Source organism: Mugil cephalus, chromosome 6 (assembly GCF_022458985.1).
Source record: "Mugil cephalus isolate CIBA_MC_2020 chromosome 6, CIBA_Mcephalus_1.1, whole genome shotgun sequence".
NCBI classification, from domain to species: domain Eukaryota; kingdom Metazoa; phylum Chordata; class Actinopteri; order Mugiliformes; family Mugilidae; genus Mugil; species Mugil cephalus.
This window is the reverse complement of record NC_061775.1, coordinates 8615419-8642435: the sequence shown is the minus strand read 5'-3', so window position 1 is coordinate 8642435 and position 27017 is coordinate 8615419. Positions and strand designations below refer to the sequence as shown.

General features: G+C 41.2%; 3 protein-coding genes across 6 annotated transcripts; 1 reads left to right on the top strand and 2 right to left on the bottom strand.

The window, feature by feature from the left end:
- Positions 1 to 2: 2 nt before the first annotated feature.
- si:dkey-183n20.15 (RING-HC_RNF170 domain-containing protein) lies at positions 3 to 6293 on the bottom strand. 3 transcript variants are annotated; one of them, XM_047588363.1, is made up of 7 exons: positions 6031 to 6293; positions 5763 to 5936; positions 2966 to 3068; positions 2464 to 2566; positions 1710 to 1783; positions 1519 to 1629; positions 3 to 953 (listed from the first exon to the last, which is right to left on the bottom strand). In XM_047588363.1, the coding sequence occupies exons 3-7, from the start codon at positions 2978 to 2980 to the stop codon at positions 615 to 617; spliced, it is 642 nt and encodes a 213-aa protein (XP_047444319.1). In that variant the 5' UTR covers positions 2981 to 3068; positions 5763 to 5936; positions 6031 to 6293; the 3' UTR covers positions 3 to 614. The 3 variants fall into 3 exon arrangements, with proteins under 3 accessions (XP_047444319.1, XP_047444318.1, XP_047444317.1); XM_047588362.1 differs by lacking the exon at positions 6031 to 6293 and having other exon boundaries at positions 5763 to 6016; XM_047588361.1 differs by lacking the exons at positions 5763 to 5936; positions 6031 to 6293 and adding an exon at positions 3609 to 5181.
- On the top strand, positions 5437 to 17355 carry hook1 (hook microtubule-tethering protein 1). Of its 2 annotated transcripts, none has more exons than XM_047588359.1 (22): positions 5437 to 5709; positions 6884 to 6969; positions 7407 to 7479; positions 8133 to 8183; positions 9567 to 9699; positions 10027 to 10094; positions 10362 to 10424; positions 11211 to 11294; positions 12547 to 12710; positions 12786 to 12926; positions 13389 to 13590; positions 13737 to 13847; positions 13936 to 14023; positions 14099 to 14165; positions 14318 to 14458; positions 14697 to 14784; positions 14998 to 15029; positions 15115 to 15197; positions 15292 to 15392; positions 15512 to 15613; positions 15710 to 15778; positions 15875 to 17355. In XM_047588359.1, the coding sequence occupies exons 1-22, from the start codon at positions 5665 to 5667 to the stop codon at positions 16031 to 16033; spliced, it is 2151 nt and encodes a 716-aa protein (XP_047444315.1). In that variant the 5' UTR covers positions 5437 to 5664; the 3' UTR covers positions 16034 to 17355. The 2 variants fall into 2 exon arrangements, with proteins under 2 accessions (XP_047444315.1, XP_047444316.1); XM_047588360.1 differs by lacking the exon at positions 5437 to 5709 and adding an exon at positions 7620 to 7687 and having other exon boundaries at positions 6925 to 6969.
- A 138-nt stretch (positions 17356 to 17493) lies between these two features.
- On the bottom strand, positions 17494 to 26899 carry LOC125009170. The gene is made up of 18 exons (XM_047586874.1): positions 26567 to 26899; positions 26179 to 26344; positions 25935 to 26087; positions 25673 to 25833; positions 25334 to 25510; positions 25105 to 25243; positions 24437 to 24624; positions 24200 to 24341; positions 23920 to 24090; positions 22337 to 22563; positions 21822 to 21987; positions 21575 to 21727; positions 21328 to 21488; positions 20923 to 21096; positions 20681 to 20822; positions 19866 to 20053; positions 18400 to 18541; positions 17494 to 18322 (listed from the first exon to the last, which is right to left on the bottom strand). Exons 1-18 carry the CDS (start codon positions 26756 to 26758, stop codon positions 18147 to 18149), a joined length of 3018 nt encoding a protein of 1005 aa, XP_047442830.1. The 5' UTR covers positions 26759 to 26899; the 3' UTR covers positions 17494 to 18146.
- Positions 26900 to 27017: the final 118 nt, after the last annotated feature.

Below are 27017 nucleotides of genomic sequence, written 5' to 3'. Positions count from 1 at the left end.
CAGCCTTTTAAAACAATAAATATTCTTTATTTCAACCATAAAAACTATTCATACAATATCAAGTATTTACAGGGTTGTCAATATTACAATACTGACAGCTTTTGTTTAGCTTGCTGAGACAAAGTAGCAACATTATTGCCAGTATGATCGGTTACTGGGGGATGAGATGAAAACTATACATATACACTACCAGTCAAACGTTTGAATGCATTTTCTCATTGAATAGAATGAGCAGGTGTGTCCAAACTTTAAACATATATGATTATAATTTACTGAAATTTCCCTGAAAGCATGACTTTCAAATGATTGAACGCTGGAGACTTTGCCTCATTAACGTGGATTAAAAAGGCCCCAGTCAAACACTTAAGGATTTGTAATGACAGCTGAACCAGCACACTGCATAACTTTGTGTTAGAGATATCACTCGTGGCTCTGTAAACACTTGACAAACAGGCCCGGAGCCTGACTCCACATTCTTCTTCATCTTGACCATTGCATGCCGCATGCTTGTCAATATTCTTACGTCCACTAATCCAGCTTGCAACAGCCAGGAGGAAGGAATCCACTAAAGGTCCATGTCAAGCAGCTTGTTCTGACACTCCAGCGGCATCTATTTACAGTGATTCCCCTATGACTCTCTGTGAGGACGTAGCATTTTCAGACTGTCCTCTCTCTGGCGCCATGTGCTGGTTGATGTTGATCACGCAGATGAGGAGAAGGATGACCACCACCAGGTCGTCCAGGACGCCCAGCAGTCCGCACAAGGAGGGGTCTGTTTCCAGGGAACCAGATGATGACACAGAGTCCAGGGGAGGGGAGGAGATGGACACCACTGTCCCCAAACAGCACAGAACCACCCTGAAAAGAAACAGCCACACGAGTCCTCCCATGGTGCCCAGGCCACGAGCCAGCAACTGCAGAAGGAGAGGCGCGTCGCAGAGGTAGTCTGTTACCTGGAAGGGTCAGAATAAGCGAAAATGTTTTAGATATGAACATTGGCAAGTGACAACCTCAACGCGACAGTGTCAACCCAAGATGTCCTATCATAAATGCATTTATTTAGATGTCTGCAGATGGCGCTATATCTCCTTTAAAAGGTTTGAAACACAGAGACACATCAGATTCAAAATTCAGCAGCCAAATTTCACAGTCTCACAACCTGGCTCCACCTCTTATTAGGTTTATGTAAGAGTGTGTGAAGGAAACGTGGGAAATCAGCTGTGTTCCTATTTCAGAGAAAAGCACATCTGTGGGCCACCTGGGTGGGGTGTTAACCAGATACCTCCCTCCTTTGTCTGGCCATAGTGGTCCAAAGGGACATTAAATCTTTGAGGTTGCATAACTGCCATTTTCGTTGCCAAACGTAACAGAGGAAATGGTGGAAGAATTCCCAATACACCTTTGGTTTAATCTCATGTTACATTCAAGACTGAAAAAAAAAAAAAAACCCAACCCCTGATACTTTTATACAGCCAGACGCTTCCAGTTATTTGAGGTGCTGATGTTACGGGTACTGACCCTTCGTGGGGCTCCAGAATAACGTTTGTTGTAGTCCGTGATTTCTCCAAGAACCTCCTTTGACTGCTGGTCTGACCGGCTCTCGTTAAACAGGTGGCACAGGACGCTGACCTGCCAAGTGACACAAATTCTTGCACCGTGTCCACACTGAAAACGTGCTTATGTTTTACAGAAAAAAAGTGATCGTGTACCTTCTGCCTGCAGAGCGGACAGCTGACTGCATCCAGCCATGAGCCATGTCTCCAGTAGGCGATCATACAGGGAGCTGTAAAATCCAACACACAACCATTAGCAGTTTCGCACCATAACACATTTCTTCATATCTGCATTAGAACGTGTAACACTGTGGTCAAAGGATTACATGTTATGTTGGAACAGAAATAGCTTTGCAAGCTGTATTAGATAAATATCAGTTTGTTTCATAAAGATAAACTGTGGCATCTGATTACAGCTAAAATATGAAACGTTTTCGAAACCAGATCTGAAAAGGTTGAAATATTTTTATATCATTGGAGGAAACAGATATGCCTCTCCTTGCTGCACTGCTGTGTATTGATCATAAAATTAGATTACCTTTATTTTTGTTTGTTTGTTTTTGAAAAATGACAAAGAGCGAATCTACCACTGTAAAGTAAACCACTTATTGTGTTTGGTGACATGCGTCACTATCAAGAAGCAGATAGGAAACCACGGCAACAGTTAATTATTGAAAGTGGAGCAGACGGGCCCCCAAAACTTGTGACACACTGCTGCAGCACGCACCACGGTCAGCGGTGAATGAATGACATAAACTCGGATACAAACACATGATGTAACAGGGGAGAAAGCGTGAAAATGAATGAACTCAGCGTCTCAGATGACCACGAGAACAGACGTGTGCGTTAAAGAGAACAGCCCTAGACGGGTGTGATGCCGGTTCGGGTGCTTTCGTGTGTGATCTCGTACCACAGAACAAATGGCCACAGTTTGTCTGGACCGGGAATCTGGCCGTCTGTAGGCAGACTGGACAGTCTTGTCTGTTTGTGGACAGACATGGCTGCAAAGATTCCTGAGGAGCAGAGACAAATGTTAAGACACATGATATTTTCCACAGCCAGTCCTAAGACCACATCCTGATTGTGTGTACTACATGATAGCAGTTTTCTTGTAACAAAAAAAATACACAACATGTTTCATTTAGTTGGACCACACATGTAAACAGAGAGATTAGTGTTATTTGTGTGGCAGTAACTCCGTCCACCAGATTGAGACTCTGATAAAAGCAATAATTATCTTCTCACAGGAGTGCCCTACAGTAATAATAATGTTTACAGCCGGTGGACGGTTGGATTTTATAGACCCATGCAATCCTTCAAGTAAAAGCACAATCATTTTCTCACAGACACAGGTCTCTGTTTTTAAGATAAATAATGATTCTGGTGTTCCAATAATGAAACGAAACTCTCACCTGGTGGCAGCTCATATGTGTTGTCTCTGAGGCGAACGCCAAATATGTGGATGATCCTGGGTGACCCTGACCTACGAGATCGTATTAGGCGAGACGATTCTGTCTGCAACATGACATTACATGATGACAATGATTAACACACCTTAAATGCTCAGATATCTGCCAGTGAGGAGATACCGACACACAACTAATGATTTGTAAAAGAGATTGATCGGGCTCTTCTCTGTTTGTGCGTCACAGATACTGATGCTCTGACTACAGCAGTTTACCAAATGATTTGAAAGCTCGCCATACATTAGTGGGTTAAATGCATCTTGTAGATGGAAAGATTCAATTAACAATGATACAAGTGCTGAAATTAAACTACAAACTCAGGATCATATTGTGGCTGTTGTTGGCTAATTGTATTTAGTAAGTGGGCACGGTAATCAGGAAGAGACATCCACACTGTTACTGAAACAGACATATATTTATGTTTAAAACGTGATTAGCAGATTTCTAACAAATCGTATGCAGGAAGTCTTCTTTCCATGGGATCAAAACACATTCTGTACAAGAATTTACCCATAACCGTAATTATCTGGAATTGCTTTGTAAAGTGCAACTGCACTTGTGTAAGACAAACCATAAGAAAAAGACTCACCTGGATGACTGAGATCTGATGTTCAGTGCTTCTAAAGCAGTCTCTTAATTATACAGGTAGTCACTATTGTGTGCTAGAGCTAAGTGAAGTGCTGCCCGACAGCATCACAGTGCAAAATAAATTGGAGCTGCTTGTTAATGATCAACTACTCCTTCCAATATCAGCCGCTCTTTCTTTTTAAAGGGAGCCATAATGCACTCAGATCAATAAAGCAGCGCTTTGAACAACTCAAGCCCACACCACAACACACTTATTTCAGTTTACAGTAGACTGAGGGCAACTTTAGTAATTAAAACGTCAATTAAAACCTAAATATACAAAAAAGCTGTCGCTTCCGTGTAGCCAGAGGCAGGCTACTTGGTTCACGTGACCAAATGGAAGCCGGGAAATATTCCTCCCACTCCGCGTTTAACTAGGTTGACTATAAACTCGTCAATCATTAACCCAAAGTTTACTCTACCAAAATCCCATCCAAGTAATACTCGCCAAGTTTTGGTTGTGAAATCTGGGAAAGACACAAACACCGTATTAGAGTATCAATGGCAGATTATTTGAAAGGAGGCTTCTAACAGATCCTTGGTTTGGTTTGAAACAATGTCTTTAAAATGAGTGACAAATCAGTGTTGGACAAATGACTGCAGCAACAGCAATGAAAGCCGCTTCATTTTCCGCAGATATCAGAGAAGAAGGAAGAACAAATATTGGAAAAAAGTAGAACAACTCTTGGCGCAGTGGGCAAAGATATGTGACAACCTTCACATATTCACCGAGGGAGCTGCTGCAGAAATATCCTGTCAAATATTTACACTAGCTCTTCCCTGATAGAAGCTGAAAAGTCCGTGCGGTTCAGGTCATCTAAAAATAGTCACCATCCTTGAGTGCGGGTCAGGGTCTCACAGCAGCAGGAATTGGGAGATAAAACAGAGGCTCTCATCCAGTGACTGTTAAATAAGGACAGAGAGAGCTCCTGCAGGCCATGTGAGTACAGTCCAGCCTTAACTCATGCGCTGACTGATGGTGTGAGAATTCAGTGGAATAAATCTTTTGGGCTTGTAATTTTCCACCCTGTGTCTCAAGAAAGCAGGAGGCAGTCTCACTTTAAGATGTCTTATCTTAAAGTGATTAAAAGCGTACAGTGTTTTCATCCGATGTCAACACACCCTCACGTGAGATGTATAAATGGATAACGTGGCGAGGTTTATTGTATTCATTGGAAATGATTTACCATTAGTAAAAGCCTGGTGTGCTCACAGGGCTGAATGGAAACCATGTAGATTACAGAAAATACTCAATTTCTTTCAAGTGGCCTATAAAATACGGCTAAAGGGATTAACATTCCAGTGGTATTCATTTTTCAGCTCTAAACAGGGCTGAAAAACTGGCTGTGGGGGATTTCAGTCTGCCGGCTTACTGGTCGAGGTAATAATAATTTACAACAGGCCATGGAGTCAAACATGAAAACAAAGCTGCAATAAAAATTTTATATTGGCTGAGTACTTTCTGTTGTTGGGCACACCTCTGAACATTTTCCTCCAGTTCACTGACGTGATTTCAATTTATCTTTAAAACTGAGAGTCTGTTTTTGTATTTTGTTTTTAATTAATGAACAACAGCTTGTCTTTGCTTCTTACCCTTGTGTTAAATGAATTTCTTGAACACAAGTGCACTCTATATGGAGATGCTGACTGTCTTTGTGAGTTGAAAAAATGTTTTGATTTTGATCAGATAATGGAGGTAGGGGCAAATCCAAACCAAGCTTTTTGATTGGTCAGCGCGAGCTTTAGAGGCCGTCGATCTTCACCAATCTCAATTCTGATTGGACGAGGCTCTGTCAACCGAGTATGCGAGCAGGTGAACGTCAAAGAGTTACGTCGCTGCCCCATTCGCGTACATTTTACGCTACTTTGAGGCGGAAAAGTCAATGAGCTCGTCTCTTATCTACGCTTATGTCGTTAGAAGTCTACCTTTGTCAGCAGGTGAGGTCAAATGCAGAGAAAGGGAACGAAAGAGCTGAGCTGACAGGTGAAGGACCATATTATTGCTAAAAGGGTTACAAATGGACGAAAACAAAACGGCACTGGTCGAGAGCCTGATAATATGGGTGAGTTTATTTGCGAATGTGTCGCCGCAACAAATGTGAGGGATTTTATTTACCTGTTTTTAGCCGGTGTCCGCTAAAGCTCGACTCACCAACTGAGAGATAATGAAGCATAATGTGAGCCAGGACCGTGCGCAGGTTTTCTAGCAGCGGAAATACTTTATTATCCACCGTCGTGGTTCAATCTTCTCCGAGTCTCAGCAGCATCCCTGTCCGTCCAAATGTAGTGGCTAGGCAAGAGGAGAAATGTTGAGTCCACCCTGCAGAAGACTGCTGGTGTCAAGTTAAGATTCAACAATATCCTACAGTTTAGTTGACCCTCACCGGACCCGGGCTGGTAATCCAATTAACCAGAGGATATTTGTGGAATGTGGCTCTTTAATTATTATTGTTAACGTTACGTAAGAGATTAAATGTCACGAACGCCAACAATAGTCAACCATAGTCAGAGACACCTTGGACACGGCTAGCTGGAGCTAGCAGTGTTTGACTGCTACTCTAGTGTGTATCCGCCATTTGTTTATGGTAAATAATGTGATGAGCTCACGCCAGGTTCACCTGACATACTTTTCATTTATAAATCACACCAAATACTTGGCAGGGCAAAAATGATCAAAATTAATTAGTTACTGATGAACCTACCCCATCAGGGCTTTTTTAGACTCAAGACAACCCTTGGTGTCCATTTAGGAAATAAAGTGTCTCATTCAAACACACGTGGCTACAAATGCTTAGATGTGTTCAGGTGTGGTTACGGCCTTTTCCACTAAAATGTTTCTCTGCTTGGTGGTAGTGAGTATCCAAGTGGTAGCTTTTAGATAAGTTTGGTAATTTCTGTTAACAGCTGGATGTTCATCGGGTCTCAAAGCAGGAACATTCGATGTACTATTTGGATGCGACATGAAAAATTTACCGTTTCACTTAAGGATGGCGGCCTTTGTCATCGCTTTGTCTCTGTCACATGCACTCTTCCACATCCCTATCCCTCTATCACTTTATTAGTTCGCCTCTGTTCTCGTCTTTAATCACTTACCACAGGGAATTTTAAAAAGGTTCACCAACTCTGAACATTTGCAGGGTTGCGGATGAACTCCTCAAGAAAGTGCATGTTTCCTTATGCTTTCCTCTGATTGTTCATTGTTCTTCAAGAATACGCTTTTTTTTTCCTCCCTCTCAGCTGCAGACCTTCAATACTCCTGCGCCCTGCGGGACAGTGGATGAGCTCACCAGTGGAGCAGCAATGTCGCAGGCCCTGCATCAGATGTGAGGGAGTGCTTACAACCACTTAAGTTAGGCTCGAGTAAATCACATCACACTACAGCCTGATGTGTGAGAGGTGGAGGACGCATAGTGAAAACAGTAGGAAAAGCTAAAGTATTTAGTTTAGCGACCAGCCTCCGTAAACTACAGTAATATTATGGGCAAGATTCTCGGTTTCACTGCAACGCACATACAAAAAAAGCTACTCAAGATGTCCTTGTATTTCTGGCTTGATTTATTGTCTTTAGCAAACCATGATTTAGATTCGAAATGAATTCTAGCAGATAGAGGAGGGATGTGTACAAAATGATGAGAAACAGAAATGTCATTTAAAACATATAACCTAGAAAACAGCCAATAAATGATAGAACACTTTTAATGATGAAGAATTTGTAAAAAGGAAAGGGTTGCCTGACTATATTGTCGTTTGTGTGCTACAGAGACCCAGCATGGTTCAGTGACGGATGGCTCGGACGCATCAAAACAGACGTCGAGGGAAACTGGAGACTGAAGGTACAAAGCGTTTTCTTGTCACCTGTCCAGCATCTGTCCTCTCAGACTTTTCACTTCACATTTTGCTCAACCCCCGCCTGCTAAATCCTCTGTTTGCTCCTGCAAAACTGTCCTTGACACTGTCCTCCAACCTGCTCCAGGGGTGCTGCTTCTGGCTTATCCCACACTATGACCCTGCGCTCTGACTCTTCTGGTGAAATGTGTGCATGTATGTTTGTTCAAATAGGTGTATACGTGATGAAAAGGCAATGAAAAAAAAAAAATCCCATTCTGTTTTCTTCTGCTTGGTTGTCCTTGTGTTTTCTCATGCTGCTTTTTACTCCAAAGTAGGCCTTTTTCATTGACAAAAAGAAAGAGAAAACTACATGTGTAGTAAATAAGGGTCCATTTAGCTGTTTCCTTTTAACTTTATTGTGTTGTTGGTGTTGATCTTACTGGGGCATGTAAAAGAGTCATTGTTAATGCTATTATTCATTTAATGACGTCTCAAAATGTCTGCTGTGACAAAGGCCTATTTTCACATGTGTGCATTGTGTGTTCAGTTGCATGAACATAAATTGCATTGGAAGACATTCTCTGTTGTGATTTGTTCCTCTAGATCTATGTTTCTTCAGTAAAAAAATTTCATGCTATTTCATAATCTTTGTTTTCAGATGAACAACCTAAAGAAGATTCTTCAGATGGTGGTTGACTATTACAACGAGGTAGGAAGAGCACACATCCGCCTCGTTACTGTTGTTGCACAGTCGTAGGGAAACACGCTATGTTACAGCTGGACTCTTGCTTTGGGAGTTGTAGTATGTGCTGTCGCAGTGGAGCCAAGACTCAGGAGATTTCGTTGAAGGAAATTTACAGGTGCAGCACAGCTCAAAACAAAACTCAAGCAGTTCAAGTTTCCTACACAATGGGCCTCATTCATAAACCGTGCATACGCATGAATCTGTTTTTAAACCACGCATACGACTAATTCACTCACATTTACAGAATATGTGAACACAACTTTAAACTGAATGTATAGCATCTATTGATGCCTTTTACTGAAACAGCCTTTAAGTAACAAAAATATTCAAGAGCTTTAATTTACAGATGCATTTTATTATGAATTAAAATATTCAGCTATAAACCGTGTTGCACACATTTCCCTTTTCTTTCCAGTAACATGAAACAGTTATTCTGATTACATTGTGTCCTTAATCACAACATTGATAATATCTGTAATAATGTATATTAGAGCTGACCCACCGGTATATAGTGCATGCACCGCCAGTACTATAAATCCCAGAATGCTTTGTTGGCACGCCACTCAAGACCAGCAAGCGTCCCCTCCTCCAGTGTTGTTTACCAGCTTCATGCTACCAGTCACTTTGGGCAAACTTAAGCCAAAAATGGCCAAATGAAAAATGGAAAACAGGAGCTTTCCAGACAGGTAGGAGGCAGATTGTCTGTTCACAAATGTAGAGGACAGCCAACGTGGCTGTAACAAAAGAATAGAACATGAGAAGACACTATGAAACAAAACACCACAACAAGTACAAGGACCTGGACGTAAAACAGACAGAAGGTTTCAATTTGTATTTTCCCTGAAGAAAAGTCAGTTAAACTACTTTTCCATGGAAGTTATTTTGGAACGTCTGCCTTTTCTGACATCCACCTCAGACCCTTATTGTTTCAGTGGCTTCAGTCGTTAAATTCTCCTGTCTCAGAACAACTACACAGATTTTCTCTGTAATTTATTTTCAGGCAAATGTATTTTCTTATGTAGAAGAGTGGGAGTGTGGCAGTATGCTAATGGAGAGCTTTCAACTCAGTTAGAATGTTTCTGTTAATGTGTCATGATCGGGTTATTAATAATAACAATAATAATAATAGTCATTTTTTACATAAATTAATAATGAATAAAACAAGAACAAGTTACATATATAAGAGTGAATGAGGCCCAATCTGTCCTTAGTACTGTCAAGTACCGATACCCAAGAATTTTACATCAGTTTTTGTCTTTTTTTTTCCTTTTTTCTTTAAATCGGTGCATGTTCTTACTGTATTTGTGTTTACTCTTCCTGCTTTTGCTTGTGTTTGTGCACCATCAGGTGTTAACTCAGGAAATCTCAGACTTTCCGCTGCCAGATCTGTCTCGGGTGGCAGAGCATTCAGACCCTGTGGAGCTGGGGCGTCTGCTGCAGCTCATACTGGGCTGTGCTGTCAGATGTGAGCGCAAACAAGGTATGTCACAGTTTGTGTGATAAGAAGTCTATGCACAGATCAGACCCATACAGAATGTACGCACCGAAGTATCGACGGTATTCATGTGTTGTTGTTCAGTTAGGATAAAGGGGGCGAAGTGTCAAAATCCGGTTCAGTTAAGGCCCTCAGCCAAAAAATGTTTCATTATTGTCCTGCCAAATCACGGACAAAGGCAGAGCTCATCGGGCTGGCTGGGAAACTGTTGAGCACAGTGTGGCATTTTGTTGGACACAGATTATGAAAGATAATTTCTCTGCATATAAATGTATCTGTGTGTGTGATGAGCCGCTCTCATTATATCACCAGAGTACATTCAGATCATCATGACCTTGGAGGAGTCTGTGCAGCATGTTGTCATGACAGCGATTCAAGAGGTCAGTCCATCTTAATACCAAATCTCTTGCTCTCAGATTAGCGGCGCCTCAACTAATCAGAAATGAACGAGAAAGTTTGGTGTTGAGCTGTTGTACCGTTTGTTTTAAGCAACTTGTCTCAGAATGTCTCAAATACCTTCAGCAGCAGCTGTATTTGTCGAAGTGGGGCAGAGTGCACACACTACATAGTGTATGGTTAAAATAGGTTGAGGTTTTACAGCTCTTTTAATGAGTGTGTAATAAACCCAGTGACATTTTCCTCTTCAGCTCATGAGTAAAGAGACCGTGGCCCCGTTTGGAGGAGAGCTGTCGGGGGACTTGGAACAGCAGGTCAGTGTTATTACCACAGAGATCTGTCTGAATCGGGTACTGTTACACTACGACTTTCTGATGAGAAACTCTAATAAAGTGAATTTAGAAACACATTGTCAATGTTCGGGCGGTTGGTGGTTCTGACTTTAAACGCTTCAAAAGACACAAAATAAAAATCCCTGATATCTACACAGTGGTCAGTTGTCCATTGTTTCCTTTTGCAGCTGATGTGCAAGTAATTTTTTCAGTGAGGTTTTTGGTCTTTAAAACATATTGTCTGTAATTATCTTGGGAAAAAAACATTTTATTCATCTTTGCAGTGCCTTGAAAATCACTTGGAAATTTAATTAAATAGTTCATTGGTCAGACAGTCAATTTATTGACTCGTGCTTTGACCTTTATTGTTCTGAACAAACAGAATTCTTGAATAGACTCCTTCTGTAACCACTTGCTAATAAATTTATTTTTGTGGACCAGTTTGAGGAGGAGCATTAGCTCACATCTGTATGCTGCAGAGAATCACAGAGCTCAGATGTTGACACATACTGTTCAATCCAGCGCTCTGCACATCTGCAGCTTTAACTGGGAAATTAACTCAGTCCCAACAGGCTTAACATTGGACGAGAACTGAAAATGGCCATCCTTTTCATGCTTTCACATTAGTCATACTTTAGTTAATGGTTGAGTTTAGTTCATGGCCATGTTATCTTCCTGACTTGCGTAGCAGCAGAAGCTTTTTGTATGGATGTGGGCATCATCAGAAGGTGTGAATTAATTAACTCTGCTTTCGATTCATGTGCCCAGCTAAAAAAAGCCCTAGAGGACCTTGGGGAACTTCTGGCAGAGAAGGAAGCACTAGGCCAACGCTGCCAAGAGCTGGACATACAGGTGAATACAAACCTCTATTAAAATTTACATTAGTGTGACTCATTTCTAGCTCTCTTCCCTCAGTACCATTTCAAACGTTTGCAGATGTACACCTCTCTGTTTCCACGCACATACACACAAACACACACGCCTTTGGTACACTATAAACAGGAGTTGTGTAATTCGCTGTAATGCTTGGGTCCATTGTCTGGAGCTGCTCTGGCAGAATGACTGTGGGCTTTAGTCTGGGCTCTGCTGGTCCCACTGTGGCATCCAGACCACACTCTACACTGCTGGAGGGCCTCACTCAGCACTGTACAGGCAGACTAAATGTAGCTTAGCCACTGATCAACTGTTCAACTGGACTCTCGACAGATTTGATCTGTTCTGTCCCCAGTCTTGCTCGTCTCTCGTCACAGCGAGGTAAGTCCAGCATGGTTGACCGCCGGGGTGAAACTAAACCCATCTAAACCAGCCACTCAGACGTTTATTCTAACTCAGCTAACAGATGACTCAATCGGGATTCTCTTCAAGAAGAGTCACGGCATTGCTTGTTTAATAATTCTTTCTGGTAATTCATCCTAAAACATCTGTCTGATATAGTGACCTTCTCCTGAGGAACGCAGCATCATAGGTATCAGAAATCTGTCTTGGGCTACACAAGAAGATACAGTTTCATTCACGGGACAAGTGAATAAAAGTCAGATATGATACAGTTGAATTGTTTTTAGATATGATTATTGTAGGTGTGAGTTATTCAAGGTTTGTAGGAAAAGGTTTTCAAGTGAGTTATATACTTTGCATATCTACAAAAACAATATTGATTTCAACTGTGTAGCCCAGTCCTAGTTAAAGATGTGAATTCTTATGTTAGACAGAAAATTGTAGACTTGTTATGAGCAGGACTTTGAACAATAATATGTTTCTCATTAATAATCTAGTGACTGTTAAACTGGTCAAGCTGGTACAGTGAACGTGACTGATGATGTGTGAGAAGGTTAAACTAACTAACTGTGTATTAACATGTTTGCTTAAAGTGCACTTGGTCTGTGCTCTGCTCCCAGCATGGATTAACTGCACTGTTTGCTTTAACAGCTGGGAAAGGAAGAGTTATTTGTCATGGAGAAGGTGTGCCTTTTTGGTGCCCACATGTGTTGTTTTTGCTTTGCATGCAGTAATTGACCAAGAAGAGATTTAGCATCTATTCTTCCTGCTGACGTTAATGTCGTAGTACTTGTGAGAGTGGCTCTCTGACCTTATTGTCCCTGAATAGGTGGCCGTTCTTCAAGAGGAGCGGAACAGCTTATTGGCTGAGAATGATGTCCTAACGGACCGAGCCAATCAGCTCGACACATTCGACGATCCAAGCGTGCCCTCGGGAAGAAAACACAGTCAGCTGCTGCAACAACTCGAGACACTGCAAGAGGAGAACTTCAGGTTTGTGACTGTGATGGGCATCATCTACCTCATATCGTAAAAGGCCAAAGACTTCTATGTGTTGTCTTCTTCCAGGCTGGAGGCTGCTAAGGATGACTACCGGATCCACTGTGAGGAGCTGGAGAAGCAGCTGATTGAGGTTCAGCACCGTAACGATGAGCTCACCAGTCTGGCAGAGGAATCACGGGCTCTCAAAGATGAACTGGATGTCCTGAGGTTTGTGTCTGTGTAGGAGGTCAACTGCGGCCGACTGATCATAAATCTAGTATGATTCACCAAGTGTGGTGCATGTGCTCTGTGGGCAAGTAGTAATTGTCCTCAAAAGTGTCCTTTTGAATGGAGCGTGTGGGCGGGGCTGGTTAATTCTTGAAGATCCAGTTACAAATATATTTAATTCTATTGGAATCCAGTTTCAACGTTCTTCTGATTTTACTGATGTTAGAGCTCTGGCATATGTGAAACCACAGACTCTGCTCAAGATTTAAATAACTCAGGATTGAAGTTTAATATTTTCAGTTTCATCTCTCAAGTGATTAAAGGTGAAGAGATTCGCTTTATTTCTTACATTAAGGAGCCATTCTTTTATTTATGTTATTCAGTGCCTGCTGCAGAGCCCACAGATGCTCGCTTTCAGGTATTCATTGTATTCATTCATGTTTTTGTCTTGAATTCCTGTAGGAGCTGCTCAGACCGGGTGGTGATCCTTGAGGCCTCAGTGGAAACGTACAAGCGTAAGCTGGAGAACCTGGGTGATCTCAAGAGGCAGATGAAGTTGTTGGAGGAGAACAACATGACCTACATGCAAAACACTGTCAGTCTGGAGGAAGAGCTGCGCAAAGCCAACGCTGCCCGTGCTCAGCTCGAGTCATACAAGAGACAGGTAGATTATTAAATTACATTAAAGGGAGCATTCACTTTGTATAGAACAAAACACATCTAACGGAGACTGTATATATTGATTTGTTTGTTTGAATTTGCTGGGAACAAAAGCATTTGGTGCCACTTGTGTTTCGTTTGTCCCTTAAGGTGCAGGAGCTTCACAGGAAGTTGTCTGAGGAGTCGAGGCGAGCAGACAACTTGGCTTTTGAGATGAAAAAGTTGGAGGAGAAGCACGAAACCGTGATGAAGGAGAAAGAGGTTCAGCAGCATTTGAAATGTGCTACCAATAATAAAGAAATAAAAACCTTAGCTGACAACTGCTTTAACGTCACTTCTCCTTCAATAGAGGACCATCGTTGAGAGAGACTCTCTGAAGGAAATCAACGAGGAGCTGCGGTGCACACAGGCTCAACAGCACCAGCTTTCCCAAGCAGGTATCTGTACAACAACGGTGCTGCTCAGCCACGTGTTGCTCTTATGTTCTAAACTGCATGTTTTCTCATTCATAGGGATTCTTACTTCTGACAGCCCCAGCCATGATAACTTGGCAGCTGAGTTAATACCCATTGAGTACAGGTAGCATTTTACTGCTCATACTTTTAGATTAGATTCAACTTTATTGTCATTACACATGTACAGGTACAGAGCAACGAGCATACTATACATCATATTATTTCTGTCGGCGTTCCCGTGTGGTGTGTGCGCTGACTCTGTATGTGTGATTTTAGAGAGAAGTTCATCAGGCTGCAGCATGAGAACAAGATGCTGAGAGTTCAGCAGGAGGAATACGAGCGGGAGAAGATCGCCGCTCTTCAGGCGCAGCTGGAGGATGCCCATAAGACACGCAGTGAACTGGACACTGAGAACAGGTTAACAGAGTTAACGCGTGGTTGTAACTAGTCCAGTCAGAATAAAAATGCTTTCATGTAACCATCTCAATGAAGAGTTCATTTGGAACTTCTAACCATGTTGAAAAACAATGGTGAAGGAATACATAGTGGCTTTCCTTTTTTTATGGCTTTTGGCTTTTGGTTGGATTGTGTTAACTTCCCTGTCAAACATTCTTCCTACATGTTAACCTTCCTCCGCCTGGTGGTTAATCTCCAGATTGAGCCGAGAGCGGATCAGTGAGCTGCAGCAGCAGGTCGAGGACCTCCAGAAGGCTCTGCAGAGTCAAGCGGCCAAACCTGATGATGTATGTTTGCCAACATTCACTGGCACCACTACAGACAAAATGCTGTGCAGAGTTAATCTTTGGCTGTTAGACTTTGTGCTTGAGCAGTGTTACACAAGAACATCTCACTAATTTGTGTTTCATTCCAAATTTTAATGCTTTAAGAGGTAAAATCCCAGACATAATGTTGTTGTTTTTTGCAATACACACCTCTTCTTTCAATTCTATTTTCAGTCAAACCTCAAGCGGAAACTTGACGCGCACATGTAAGTGTGAGCCTTAGGTCTGTGCTGCGATAAAGTATGAATTTGTGTGTTTTCCAGTTAAGAAGCAGCTTTTATTTTTCTCCAGGGTCCAGCTGAACGAAGCTCAGGACGAAATCATGAAGAAGAAAGAGCTGCTGGAGGACCTCCAGCCTGACAACACTCAGAACTGTAAGTTTGACATTTCCTATCATTACACAACCACTAATACACGGTGAACGCATACACAACAAAGGATGACTGTTTCTAATTTGTATCTGTTAAGCATTGAAGCAGGATGAGCTGATGGCTGCCCTGAAGAAGAAGGATGATGACATGCGGGCCATGGAAGAGAGGTACAAGATGTACCTGGAGAAAGCTCGTAATGTGAGTGATTTTCATTTAGTTTCGATGTTGTTTTTGTTTAATCCTAAAGTTAACTTTAGAGCCCAGTAGGTAAAACATTGTCCATGTCATTGTTTCATTGTTCTTGATCCTGCTTGTAGGTGATCCGAGCATTAGACCCTAAGCTGAATCCTGCCACAGCTGAGATCCAGGCTCTGAAGAACCAGTTAGCTGAGCGGGACAAGCAGATCCTCCAACTTGATGTGAGTCCACACTTTGGCCCTATAATATGGATGGTAATATGTTTTTTTAAGGGACTGTTTCACAGCTAACTGATGTTTGGTTGATTTGCCTCCTAGCGTCAATGCGAGCAGGCCAGGCTGAAAGAGTATGAGGAGAAACTGATCGTCACTGCTTGGTATAACAAGGTAAAATCACAATGGTCTGTTGACATTGTGCCTTTTATGACAAAACTGACGTGCTGTGTTCACTGAAAATATTTTATTATTTTTTTTTGTTCTTAGAGTCTAAACTTTCAGAAACTGGCCATTGAATCTCGACTGGGTGGCTGCACCTCCTCCGTGTTGTCCCCAGGCCAGTCCTTCTTGTCCCAGCAGCGCCAAGTCTCAAACGCCCCGCGCCAGGCGCTTTCCATCAGCATGCCTGCCACTACCTCCAAGTAGACTGTGTCATTCAGCCAAACGTCTCACCTTATTTTCCTAAGGCTAAAACCTCCCTCCCCTACTCCCTACTACAAGTGAGCACTCAAGTGACCTTAAACACATCTGCTCTCAGAATGTAAGGATAAGCTGATTGGACTCAATGAGCACCCTAAAGGTCAGCCAGTAGAGGTTATAGCAGACAGTCCCACTCTACACTAGTCAACCTTACATAGAGCATGAGCCTGTTTTCTCCTCACTGTCCCAACAGTCCCATTCTTGCCTCTGTTTTTGCTTTGTTATCTGCACACTTGGCTACTTGCTACAATCAATGTAACCTTGGCTCCTTTATGACAGAAATATAAATGGTTTTAATCATAAGTAGAGCCCTGAATATTAATGAATGTGATTTTTTTTATAAATGGTTACTTGACCGCTAAAGCCTACTAAATGTAACTTAAGATTGTTGATTTATGTAGTAACTGTTCCATCATACTATGCAGTTAATGGTGACTGTGAGGGTGTTAAAAAAACAAAACAAAACAAAGGAGCATGCTTTGAGAAAATGATTGCTATATTTGGTGCTGGCCACCAACTGCTTTTAAGCATCCAACATCACACACTTAAAACATTTTTACTACAACTGAACAAGCCCATCATATGAAGCTGTGAAAATCCCGGTTGTCACATTATCCATAATCAACCTTTTAGGTCTGGTGATTTGACCTCTCTACTGGCAGCACACTGACTAGCCTTTCTATTCTCTGAAGATCTTGAGTCTTAATTATTGGTGAGTAATCAAGAGTGTAATCAATGAAGTTGTACAGTTGCAATGTAAACGTGATTTAAACACCAGCTTTTGATCCGAGTGTCAGAACCAGGTTCAACATTCATACAGTTTCATATAGTACCTGCATATTGTAACTTGAGAGTTTTTATGTTTCGAATCATGAATATGTTTTCAGCTGTTTTAGTGTTGGCAGAGGGGCACCGTACAGAAGCAGATATTGTCTTTCATATTGTGGGTTATTGGTAGTTTGACAATATAACAAGCCTTTGACTTCTTTTTCACTTTGTATTCTGGCAGAAACTTTAAGGATGTTTTGTTATCATGGCTTCACCATGCGGGACCTATAGATGTATGTCACAGAGCTTTGATTTTTCTTTTGCAGTGAATGAGTCGCATAGAGTTATGATTTAAAAGCATAAAAGTAAGAAGTGTGATAAAAACGTAGCACAGCCTTGTTTGTGTGCAAATGAAGATTGAGAAAGGCATTATGAGTTTTCAGGAATTTAAAAGTCAAACCTTTTCTTGTGAATAAATAAATTGTTTTTCTAAAACTGTACGTTTCTCTCAGTATGATTAAAAAAACACACAACTATACACAGTCCACAAACTATTTGGCACTTGGGTCTTTATTTAAAGTTGACTCCATATAACCACCAACTTTATGTGAGAGTAAAGCTGCACTTTGGAAATGAATCTCATTAAGTCAAATTCAACCGTGCTTAACTCCACAACTAAATACATATATGATCTTTCTGTCTGGTCTGTAAACAAATATCTCTTTTTGTAGGAAGCAAATAGTCCAGTGAAATTCAAGTGAGACATAATAGACATGAATGTGAGAGTTGATTGTTTTGCTGTTGCAGCTGGTCAGACAACAGCGTTGGTGTTTAAAGCCATCGTTAACAGCCACATGCGTCCCATTAGGTGTTGTAGCTGTACAAAAAGCACCATGTCCAACGAGAAAAGCTCAAACAAAGTCAGCTGGACTTGAGTTTTCTTGAAGACGTTTCATAATTATCAGCAACAGCTCAACATGTTTCAGAGCAGAGAGACCAGCTGCACAGAGAAAAGTGTGAAGCTGCAGTTTGTGTCTGGAGGATCCACCTGAAACTCACTGTTGACCCACTACTCGTCTGAAGTTTGTTTTATTAGCTATACCATGACCTGAATAACTGAGAATATTCAGCCATGCTATGGTTTCTCCACTTTACCTACTGTACACAGTTTCTCTTGTAACGACATCATCTTCTTTGAAAAACTAGCCATAATATTGCAGGTATACAGGAAAAAAAAAAAAAATCTCAGTTTACTTGCAGTTTATAGTCTTTTGGGATTACTCTGGAGTGTTCAGCGGGGCTTGGCATAGATCTTAAAGGGGTACGGTGTACGTGTGGCTCCGGTGATTCCATCCGTTCTCAACTCGACTCCATCCAGAGTGGAAAAGTGAAACTTCTGAAACAAACTGACGAAAAACAAGAACAGCTCCATCCTCGCCAGGCCCTCGCCAAGACAGGCTCGCTTTCCTGGCAGGAAAAAACACAACTCTCTTAAGTTAATCCTTCAGTGAACACCCATTTCCTGCAGCTTCGACGTTGCTTACCTGCAGAGAAAGGTAAAAAGGCGTCCCTCCTCATAAACCTGCCCTCAGCATCTAAAAAGTGATGGGGGTCGAAGATGTCTGGAGTGTCCCATTCAGCCTTGTCAAACAGCACGGAGGTCAGGTTGGGCATCACAGAGGTACCCTGCACGCAAACAGACAACAAGCTTTTCTTCTCACTTTATGAAATTGTTTAAATTATTTATTTATTATTCACTGTTGCGCTGGACAGAAAACAAAATTGTGCACCACTTCTTATTGTTTTTTTTTTTTTTTTTTTTTTTTTATTGACACTGTCAAGCACAATATTTTAAAGACTTTCTGCCCAGTTGCATATACTGAATTGAGAAAAGGGACTTTTGCCCACCCTGCACCCTCTGCATGGAATATGTTGGAGAATGACTGGAGTTCATTTCATTGAACTTTTTTGAATCCAAACTGAGAGTACTTGAAGGTGACTCTCATCTTTTTTTTTTTTAATTATTTTATTTATTTTTTGGGGCCATTTGGGACTAGAATGACAAGGATTTTTTTTTTTTTTTTTTTTGCATGTGTCTCAAAAGATAATTTTTAACCTGTGTTTCATAAAATATCTTATCTCATCTTCTACTACGGCTTATCCTCACTATGTTTGCAGGGGTTTCTGGGGCCTATCCCAGCTGGATACACCCTGGATATATAGCCAGTCTAGCATAGCATAGATGCAAACAACCACACTCACCCCTAGAGTCTATTTACAAACACTAATAAACCTAAAGACCTAAATCTTTTAGTCTTCACGTATGGTAAATAGGTTACTGGTATCTGCACACTCAAGATATTTGAATAGCAACCTGTGTAAGAAGTCAACTGATATTTGGAAGAAAGAAGCACTCCCCCAACTTCTGCTTAGTTTACCTATCTATCAGGCCATGTGCTATGTGTTTAAATAGACAGAAAAATATTGCCCCCTCCTTAAAATTTATATTGAGCTGAAGTCTGAAAGGGAAAGACGGAAAATATCTGATACTACTGTATTATGTTCTAAATGAATGTTTTGAGTCAGTCATGTTACCCTGTTAAACCGAGGATTGTCAGCAGGGGGCGCTCTAAGCCACACATTTGCAGTAGACAGAGTCTGACCAGACTCCGTCTAATATACGACTCTGCACACCACAAGCTGACGCTTGAGATGCTAACACTGACTGTTTAATGTTGTCCACAGAAAATAAATATGTGCATGAGAGTGAACAATGCCTCCTTGCTAAAAGTGTAACATATATTTCTGTTTTTTCACACATCTTCCTCCTACCAGCCCAGTCTTACACTCCTGCCTACCTAAACTGGAGTGTAAATTTCCAGTGGATTCTTCCACAACTCATGCTAAATTAACTTTCTGTGTTTCATACAAACTTCACAAAATTATAGTAGTCTTGAAAATGAACTTGAAGTCTACTCAAGCTTCTATGTTCGGTGAGCATCAGACAAACCTTTGGTATAAAGTAACCACCCAGGACAGTGTCCTTGGCAGCCATCCTGAGTCCATTGAGCGGGACAATATTGCCCATTCTCTGGATCTCGTGGATGACAGCGTCAGTGTAGGGCAGGTTGGGCTTGTCTGCCATGGTGGGCTGCCTGGTCGGTCCAATCACTCTGTCTATCTCTGCCTGGACTTTGTCTAGAACACAAAACACATTTATTCATTAGACATATTCTGCCATTGTGATCTATTTCCTAAGGGGGCTGTTTATAAGGTTGCACATGTTAAAATGGACACCCATTTTTTGCACAATGCACACACTGATGAAAGTGTGAATTTCAGTTAAAAATCGCTCTTCAAACATTTTCCAACAAATCGGGCACGTGCATACAGTCAGTCAGTCAGTCAATGAAGGGCAGCACAGAGAGAGAGAGAGACCTCAGTTGCGGTCTCCACGTACCATCACAACACTGCTCAGAATGAAGCTTTTATTTTGGTACTTCCACTGAACAGCAGCATCAATTAGCATATTAGCTAAATATTTAGTTTTGCCCAGTGGTACAAATAACATTCATATTTTACATTTAGATTTAGATTTAACATTTAGATTTAACTTTAACATTTAGATTCAACACTTAACATCTAGATTTAACATTTAGTAAATGTGATAAAAAGTGACTGAAAAATTCACTCCTTATTTTTAAGTGTTTTTGGAGCTAAATGTGGGGAAAATTGTGTGTTCATTTTAACATGGGCAACAAAACAAATGGCGCCCTATAATTTCCTGTTTCCTCATCAAATAAACTGTTTCATCTGAACGCCCACCCTGGACATGGGGGTTCTTGATGAGAAAGATGAGTCCCCACTGCAGAGTCTTTGAAGTGGTTTCACTGCCAGCCAGGAACAGATCCAGGCAGCACAGAACCAGGTTTTCATCCTCAAAGCCCACTTCGCTGTTTCTGTTGTGCTGTGGAGCAGAGCCGAGAAACATACAGCCAGTTCATAAAAAGTATATTTGATTTTCTGTAATTTCAACCGTTCTGTTGATCTGAATGTGATCGCCATACTTTCGCCTCTATGAGGAAGTTGTCGATATAATCTCGTGGATTGCTAGGGTCCAGGTCCAATTTATGTCTCCCAATCTCTGCTCTGATAGATGACTCCAAAGATTTGGAGCTGCTGAAGATGTTGTTGTGAGGCCCTGGCAAGCGTTTCATCAGTACTGGGAATGCATCGTATAGCTGTGAGTAGAGGAAAGATGGAGCTTACTGTATATCACAATAATGTTTTTAAGAGGAGCCTTTAATAGATACTTGAACAGCTGTAAATTGCTTACTCTACAGTTATTATGAATATCTCAATTACACTATCCTCTTGGCTGACGTATCTGAGAGTCAACATTCCAGTACTGGCTTTGTGTACGAATGAAATCATGCACTATTGTTTATGTGTATGTTACATTAGCATCTTACTAGAGCCCAAAAAGAGCCTTCCAGATAGGCCATGTCAGTCAGATTCTTCAGCATGCTCTGGAAGTTGTGGTCACTATATTCAAATCGCCTCCCAAACACTATCTGGCAGATGATGTTGGCCACGGCGTTGTTTAAGAGTGGCACAGGGTTGAGTGGCTCACCTGAACAGAGGAAATGTGTTCAGTTAGCTTATAATTAGTTTGTATTTTGCTTTCATCATCTTACATGTCTCTTTTGTATTATCAACCTTTCTCCTTTTCCATTGCCTCCTGCAGATGTCGACTCTCATCACAGATGCTCTGCTCCATGGAGCTCTTGGCCAGACCAAATGTGCGCAATGTGGCCATGGCAAATCGTCGCTGTCTTCTCCACACCTTGCCATTACTGAAGAAAAGGCCAGCTGGCACAGAAAAACATCAGAGATTACTCTGTTGGGTCTGAGGAGGAAGGATGGTGGACTGATATACTTCATATTATTGTCCTGCGTCATTCACCTGAGTTCCCTGAATAAATTCTGGTCACCATTGGGCTGTAAGGTCGGTCCACAAAGTTGTCAGCCTGAGTCACTAAAGCCTCCTTCACCATCTTCCACCCAGACACAAACACAGTTTTGTGTCTTCCCAGACGGATGCAAAACACATTCCCGTAAACATCAGCTAGCTGTTGATGCAGAAGAATAAATGGCCTGTTGTCTAGCATGTGACTGTAATAAAATGCATTCAGCACAATGTGTTGTTAACATGAAAATGCTACACATTTTGTAGTTGGTTTTAAAATATAATTTATAAACTTTTCAATAGTCTGTTTGAGAGTAGTCTGAAATACGTACATGTGGACATTTTGTTGAAAACTTAACATTCTTAACATTCTTAATTACATGTCTAATTATAAAGCAGTGATTGTGCATTAAAAATAACTTCATCGGAACAGATTCATTTATTATTTTAAATAGATTTTAAAAGAATGACATACAACCTAAAATGGAAATTTCTTGATGCCGTCTGCTTACCTTGGTTAGGTAAATATGAGGCTGTTTACATTCAATGCTGAAGATGTTTCCTAAGAGAGGTAATGCCGGTGGTCCAGGAGGGAAGTGTGCTGGGTCCTTTTCTTTTAGACAATATACTGCCAGGAGAACGGTCAAAATAAAAAGCAGCATCCCCCTCAGATCAAGCCACAGAAATAAATCAGCCAGCCACATTGTGATGCAGAGCAGGAAAAGAGACAAGCAAGGCACTGCTTAGGACCTCTTACCTCATCATCATTTTCTAGTTGGAGATGGGAGGGCACTCTGGTGACTCACAGCTTGGTAGATATAATGATCTATGTGTTTAACTTCAATTCAGCCAAATACAGAATATGTGTCATCCCTGAAAGTGACCTAAACATGTACATTAACCTAAATTAAACTATTATCCAGTCTTAAGACAATAGTTTAGAATATCTTAATTAATAATTATTTCCTCATTTATACAACAAAGACATCACAAAACATTATACATAAAATGTTGAGGTCCTGAATGACTAAATGCAGATGTTTTAGACTAAGCTCTTCAGGAATACCAGCAATGCTGATACAGTGAAGCCAAAGCAAGTAGAGCACCCCCTAGTGTCACAGTGCCATCTCCTCCATGTTAGTGGATGGGACTTGGACTGAACTAAAACACTAAAATACCAAATCAAATATTTTTTAATGATAGTTTCTCCCATTTCAGGTTGTTAATGTAATACTGATGCATGTTCAAGTGTGAAATTTTCAAATCAATTTCGTTTTAGTTAGCTATAGAAAAAGTTGTGACCACCTACCAATTGCCATGACAACCACCTCATGAAGAGGTCTTGTAGGACCGTGAGTGTTGGAAAAAATGAATAAATTAACAAGTAGCTACAGCGTATAATCCAACATTTCCTTGTAACTGAAGGAGGCTGAGCAGAGTGCAGTAATGATTAAACAAAAACCCAATTGAGTTTGGTGTGTGTGTGTGTGTGTGTGTGTGTGTGTGTGTGTGTGTGTGTGTGTGTGTGTGTGTGTGTGTGTGTGTTCTTGTACTTGCTATGAACTGAGGGCCGGTTTGAGTTTTTAACCAACAAAGTGAAGTCTTTTTTGGAAACTGAGGACTGAGCAGACTCTGGCTCCGAATTCACAAGATGGCATCACCCGTATCGTTGAGAAAGTTGTGTCAGTTTGGCCAATGCAAGGGAGTGGGAACATGTAGTCCATATTTATTATTATTTATTTACTTAAATGAGTGTATGTTTTCGTTTTTAGACATACTTCAAACTTCACATCACACAATATATTTTTTTTTATTATTATCAAGTGGCCTAGATAATTGGAAGTTTCAAAATATGTCATTGTAATTTTACAGTATGATCATTATATCTTCTTTGTTGTTAGTTCCTTTTATAAAATCATATTGTTCTGTACAAATAACACAAAAATAAATGTAGATCTAAAGACAATCAACAAGTCTGTCTCTGCATGTGAAAGGTCCTGATAATCACATTTCTCTCCCAAATCTTTTTTCTCTGTCTTGTCTGTTGCACATCGATGAATGAGAAATGGTTGGGTGAGGTATTGTATAATTCAGCGAGTCTTGGCTTGGACCTTGAAGGGGACAGGTACACGTGTGGTTCCAGTGACTGCTTCTGTACTCAGCTCTACTCCATCAGGAGCAGAGAAAGAGAACTTCTGCAGTAAACCGACCATAAAAAGGAACAGCTCCATCTTGGCGAGGCCTTCGCCGAGACACACACGTTTCCCTGAAGAGTACACAAACACACAAACACTTTTAAAAACCAAGGATGACAGTGGATTTTTCCTTGTTTGAGTTATTCTTAAAACACATAAGGTGAATGTGGGGGACTGTACCTGCAGAGAAAGGAAGGAATGCATCTTTCTTCACAAACTTTCCCTGAGCATCCAGGAAGTGATTAGGGTTGAAGTCGTCTGGAGTCTCCCATTCAGTTTTGTCAAACAGCACAGAGGTCAAGATGGGCATTAAGGCTGTACCCTATGAAAGCGAACAAGATAACACCAAGGTAATGTACGCTGCAACACAAACACTCAGCGAACACCTAACATGATTGTATATTACAATAAATGCACCTTGGGTATCATGTAACCACCCAGTGTTGTGTCCTTGGCCGCCATCCTAAAAGCGTTGAGAGGAACAATATTTCCAATCCTCTGAATCTCGTGGATGACAGCATCAGTGTAGGGCAAATTTGTTCTGTCAGCCATGACTGGTGGTCGGGTCTGTCCAATCACTGTGTCAATCTCTGCATGGACTTTCTCTGTAAGAGGAAATTAAAGGACCTTAACTTCAACTGCGAGACACGTGGGTAGATGTGGTTTGTATTTTAATGCTAGTTAGCATGCTATCATATTCTCCTCTTCTAATGAGATGGAGCATGTACTGCAAAGCACTGCTGTGCTAACTGTTCATTATGTGTTAATGGATGACTGGAAAATGGCCTGCCATTCAAAGTTCAAAAATTGGTACAAATTAGCAGCTTGCCTGATCTGTTTACATCAGATACAGATCAATATGCCAGACAATCAAAACATAAGAAGTAAAGACATTTTTATGATATGCATATGTTGAAATTAATCATAAATCATAAGGAAAACCTTTGCATTATGTTGTCACACAAATATTGGAAACCATTATCAGTGTGTTTGTTATTTTCCCACTAAGCCTAAGAACACACCAAAGTCGGAAACGGCTTCCTTCCTATTTCATAGCTCACTGTAGGATGTAGCATTTGACCCACCCTGAACATCTGGGTTATTAATGAGGTAAACTAAAGCCCACAGCAAGGTAGTGGAGGTTGTTTCCGTTCCAGCGAGGAATAGATCCAGAGAGCACAGAGCCAGGTTGGTCTCGCTAAAGCCCAGGTCAGATTCCTTGTGCTATTCAGACAGACAGAGAAGACACATTAGTAAATTATAACAACTGCTTAATTGTTCAATGCAATGTGTGCACTGCAACTATGTACTTACTTTCTCCATTTCTATAAGGAAAGTGTCAATGTAGTCTCTGGGGTTGCTGTGGTCCAGGTCCTTCTTGTGACTCTGTACCTCCTGACTAATGAAGTCTTTGAGGATGTCGGAATAGTTGAAGAGTTTGTTGTGTTCACCTGGAAGGTGCTTCATCACTCCAGGAAATGCTTCGTAGAGCTACTCAGAGTAAAATAGTAAGTGCTGTAAGAAACTTTCATTTAAAAAACAACTCAGTGAAATTAGTGAAATTAATTCTGATCACAGTTATCATTCAGTGATGGATGAACAACTCCCACAGCCTCACCAGAGTACTGAACTTAATGGATATTAGAGACTTACTTGGGCCCACATGGAGCCCTCCAGCACAAGAACCTCAGACAGGTATTTCAGCATGATCTGAAAGTTGTGGTCACTGTAGTCAAACCTTTTCCCCATCACAAGCTGGCAGATGATGTTGGACACAGCATTATTGAAGAGGCCCGCAGGGCTGAAAGGTCCACCTGAAGAAGAGGAAGACACAAAAGGCTATTTTTTCTTACCACTGATTACTGCTGCTGCTGTTGCAGAATTATGAGCTTATCATGTACTCAGTGCAAACCACCTTTCTCTTTCTTTATCTCCTCCTGCAGGTGTTGGATTTCCTCACAGATGCATTGTTCCATGGTGCTTTTACCCAGGCCAAAGTTGCGTAAGGTAGACAAAGCAAAGCGTCGCTGTCTCTTCCATGTCTCACCATTGCTCATGAACAGACCACCTAGACACAAACAATACAGATGAAAATAAGCTAATTACTGAGGGTCACTAATTCCTGTACAGAAGGTTGAACAGTGAATAATTCTTTTTACCTGATGTCCCTGAATAAAACCTTTCACCCAATGCACTGGGTGGTCGATCCACAAAGTTCTCAGCTTGTGTCACTATAGCTTCTTTCACCATCTTGTACCCAGACACTAACACCATCTTTTCGCTGCCGAGTCGGACACTGAACACATTCCCGTAGACGTCAGCCAACTGTGGACACCACATCAAGGAAACACTGCATGACATGAACCTCTAGGTCAGAAGTTCATAGCTATTTTTAGCTACATGTCTGGGGTTGTTGTTATGGTGCACATTTGTTGCTATCAAAACCATCACTGCCGTCATGGCTGCTGTAACAGACTACACAACTTGACAAAAACAGCTTTAAAACAGTTACTTATGTTATAATATATTTATTTAGAATACCAATACCTTGACGAAATAAATGTGTGGCTGCTTCGTGTCCATGCTCAGTATATTTCCCACAAAGGGAAGAGCCATCGGTCCTGGAGGATAATTTGGTGGATTTCTGTTTTTGATGAAGTCTGCTAGTAGAAGGAATAGAAAAAAAAACAACAGTATCCCCTTCAGGTCAAAACTCAGCAAAAAGTTATAAAACCACATGATTAAAGTGCACGAAATCGTCCGCAGGAGGAATATCCGTGATTTCAAGTTTGGTCTTTGTCCAACAAAACACGTTTTCCAGCTTGTTCAAATCCTGTTACAACCTGTACACGCACTGAGGGAGGACAACTTATCTGCCAGTACATAAGAGGCTGTGCAAAGGTTTATGCTCAATCATTTACATGAAAAGCTGCAAACCACACCTACTTCCACCTTAACAACAATGTCTTTGTGTGTCTGTGACTGTATACCTTTCCAA

Excerpts from the sequence above, each read along its gene's own strand:
- si:dkey-183n20.15 (XM_047588363.1), bottom strand. Across the intron at positions 1,784-2,463 it reads CTGTGGCCATTTGTTCTGTG|CTCCCTGTATGATCGCCTAC; the intron begins GTACGAGATCAC and ends TGGATTTTACAG. Across the intron at positions 954-1,518 it reads ATTCTGGAGCCCCACGAAGG|GTAACAGACTACCTCTGCGA; the intron begins GTCAGTACCCGT and ends TGACCCTTCCAG.
- hook1 (XM_047588359.1), top strand. The coding sequence starts at position 5,665 with ATGGACGAAAACAAAACGGCACTGGTCGAGAGCCTGATAATATGG. Across the intron at positions 5,710-6,883 it reads TCGAGAGCCTGATAATATGG|CTGCAGACCTTCAATACTCC; the intron begins GTGAGTTTATTT and ends CCTCCCTCTCAG. Across the intron at positions 7,480-8,132 it reads AGGGAAACTGGAGACTGAAG|ATGAACAACCTAAAGAAGAT; the intron begins GTACAAAGCGTT and ends CTTTGTTTTCAG.
- LOC125009170 (XM_047586874.1), bottom strand. The coding sequence starts at position 26,758 with ATGTGGTTTTATAACTTTTTGCTGAGTTTTGACCTGAAGGGGATACTG. Across the intron at positions 25,244-25,333 it reads TCCTTATAGAAATGGAGAAA|CACAAGGAATCTGACCTGGG; the intron begins GTAAGTACATAG and ends CTGTCTGAATAG. Across the intron at positions 24,342-24,436 it reads GTGGTTACATGATACCCAAG|GGTACAGCCTTAATGCCCAT; the intron begins GTGCATTTATTG and ends TCGCTTTCATAG.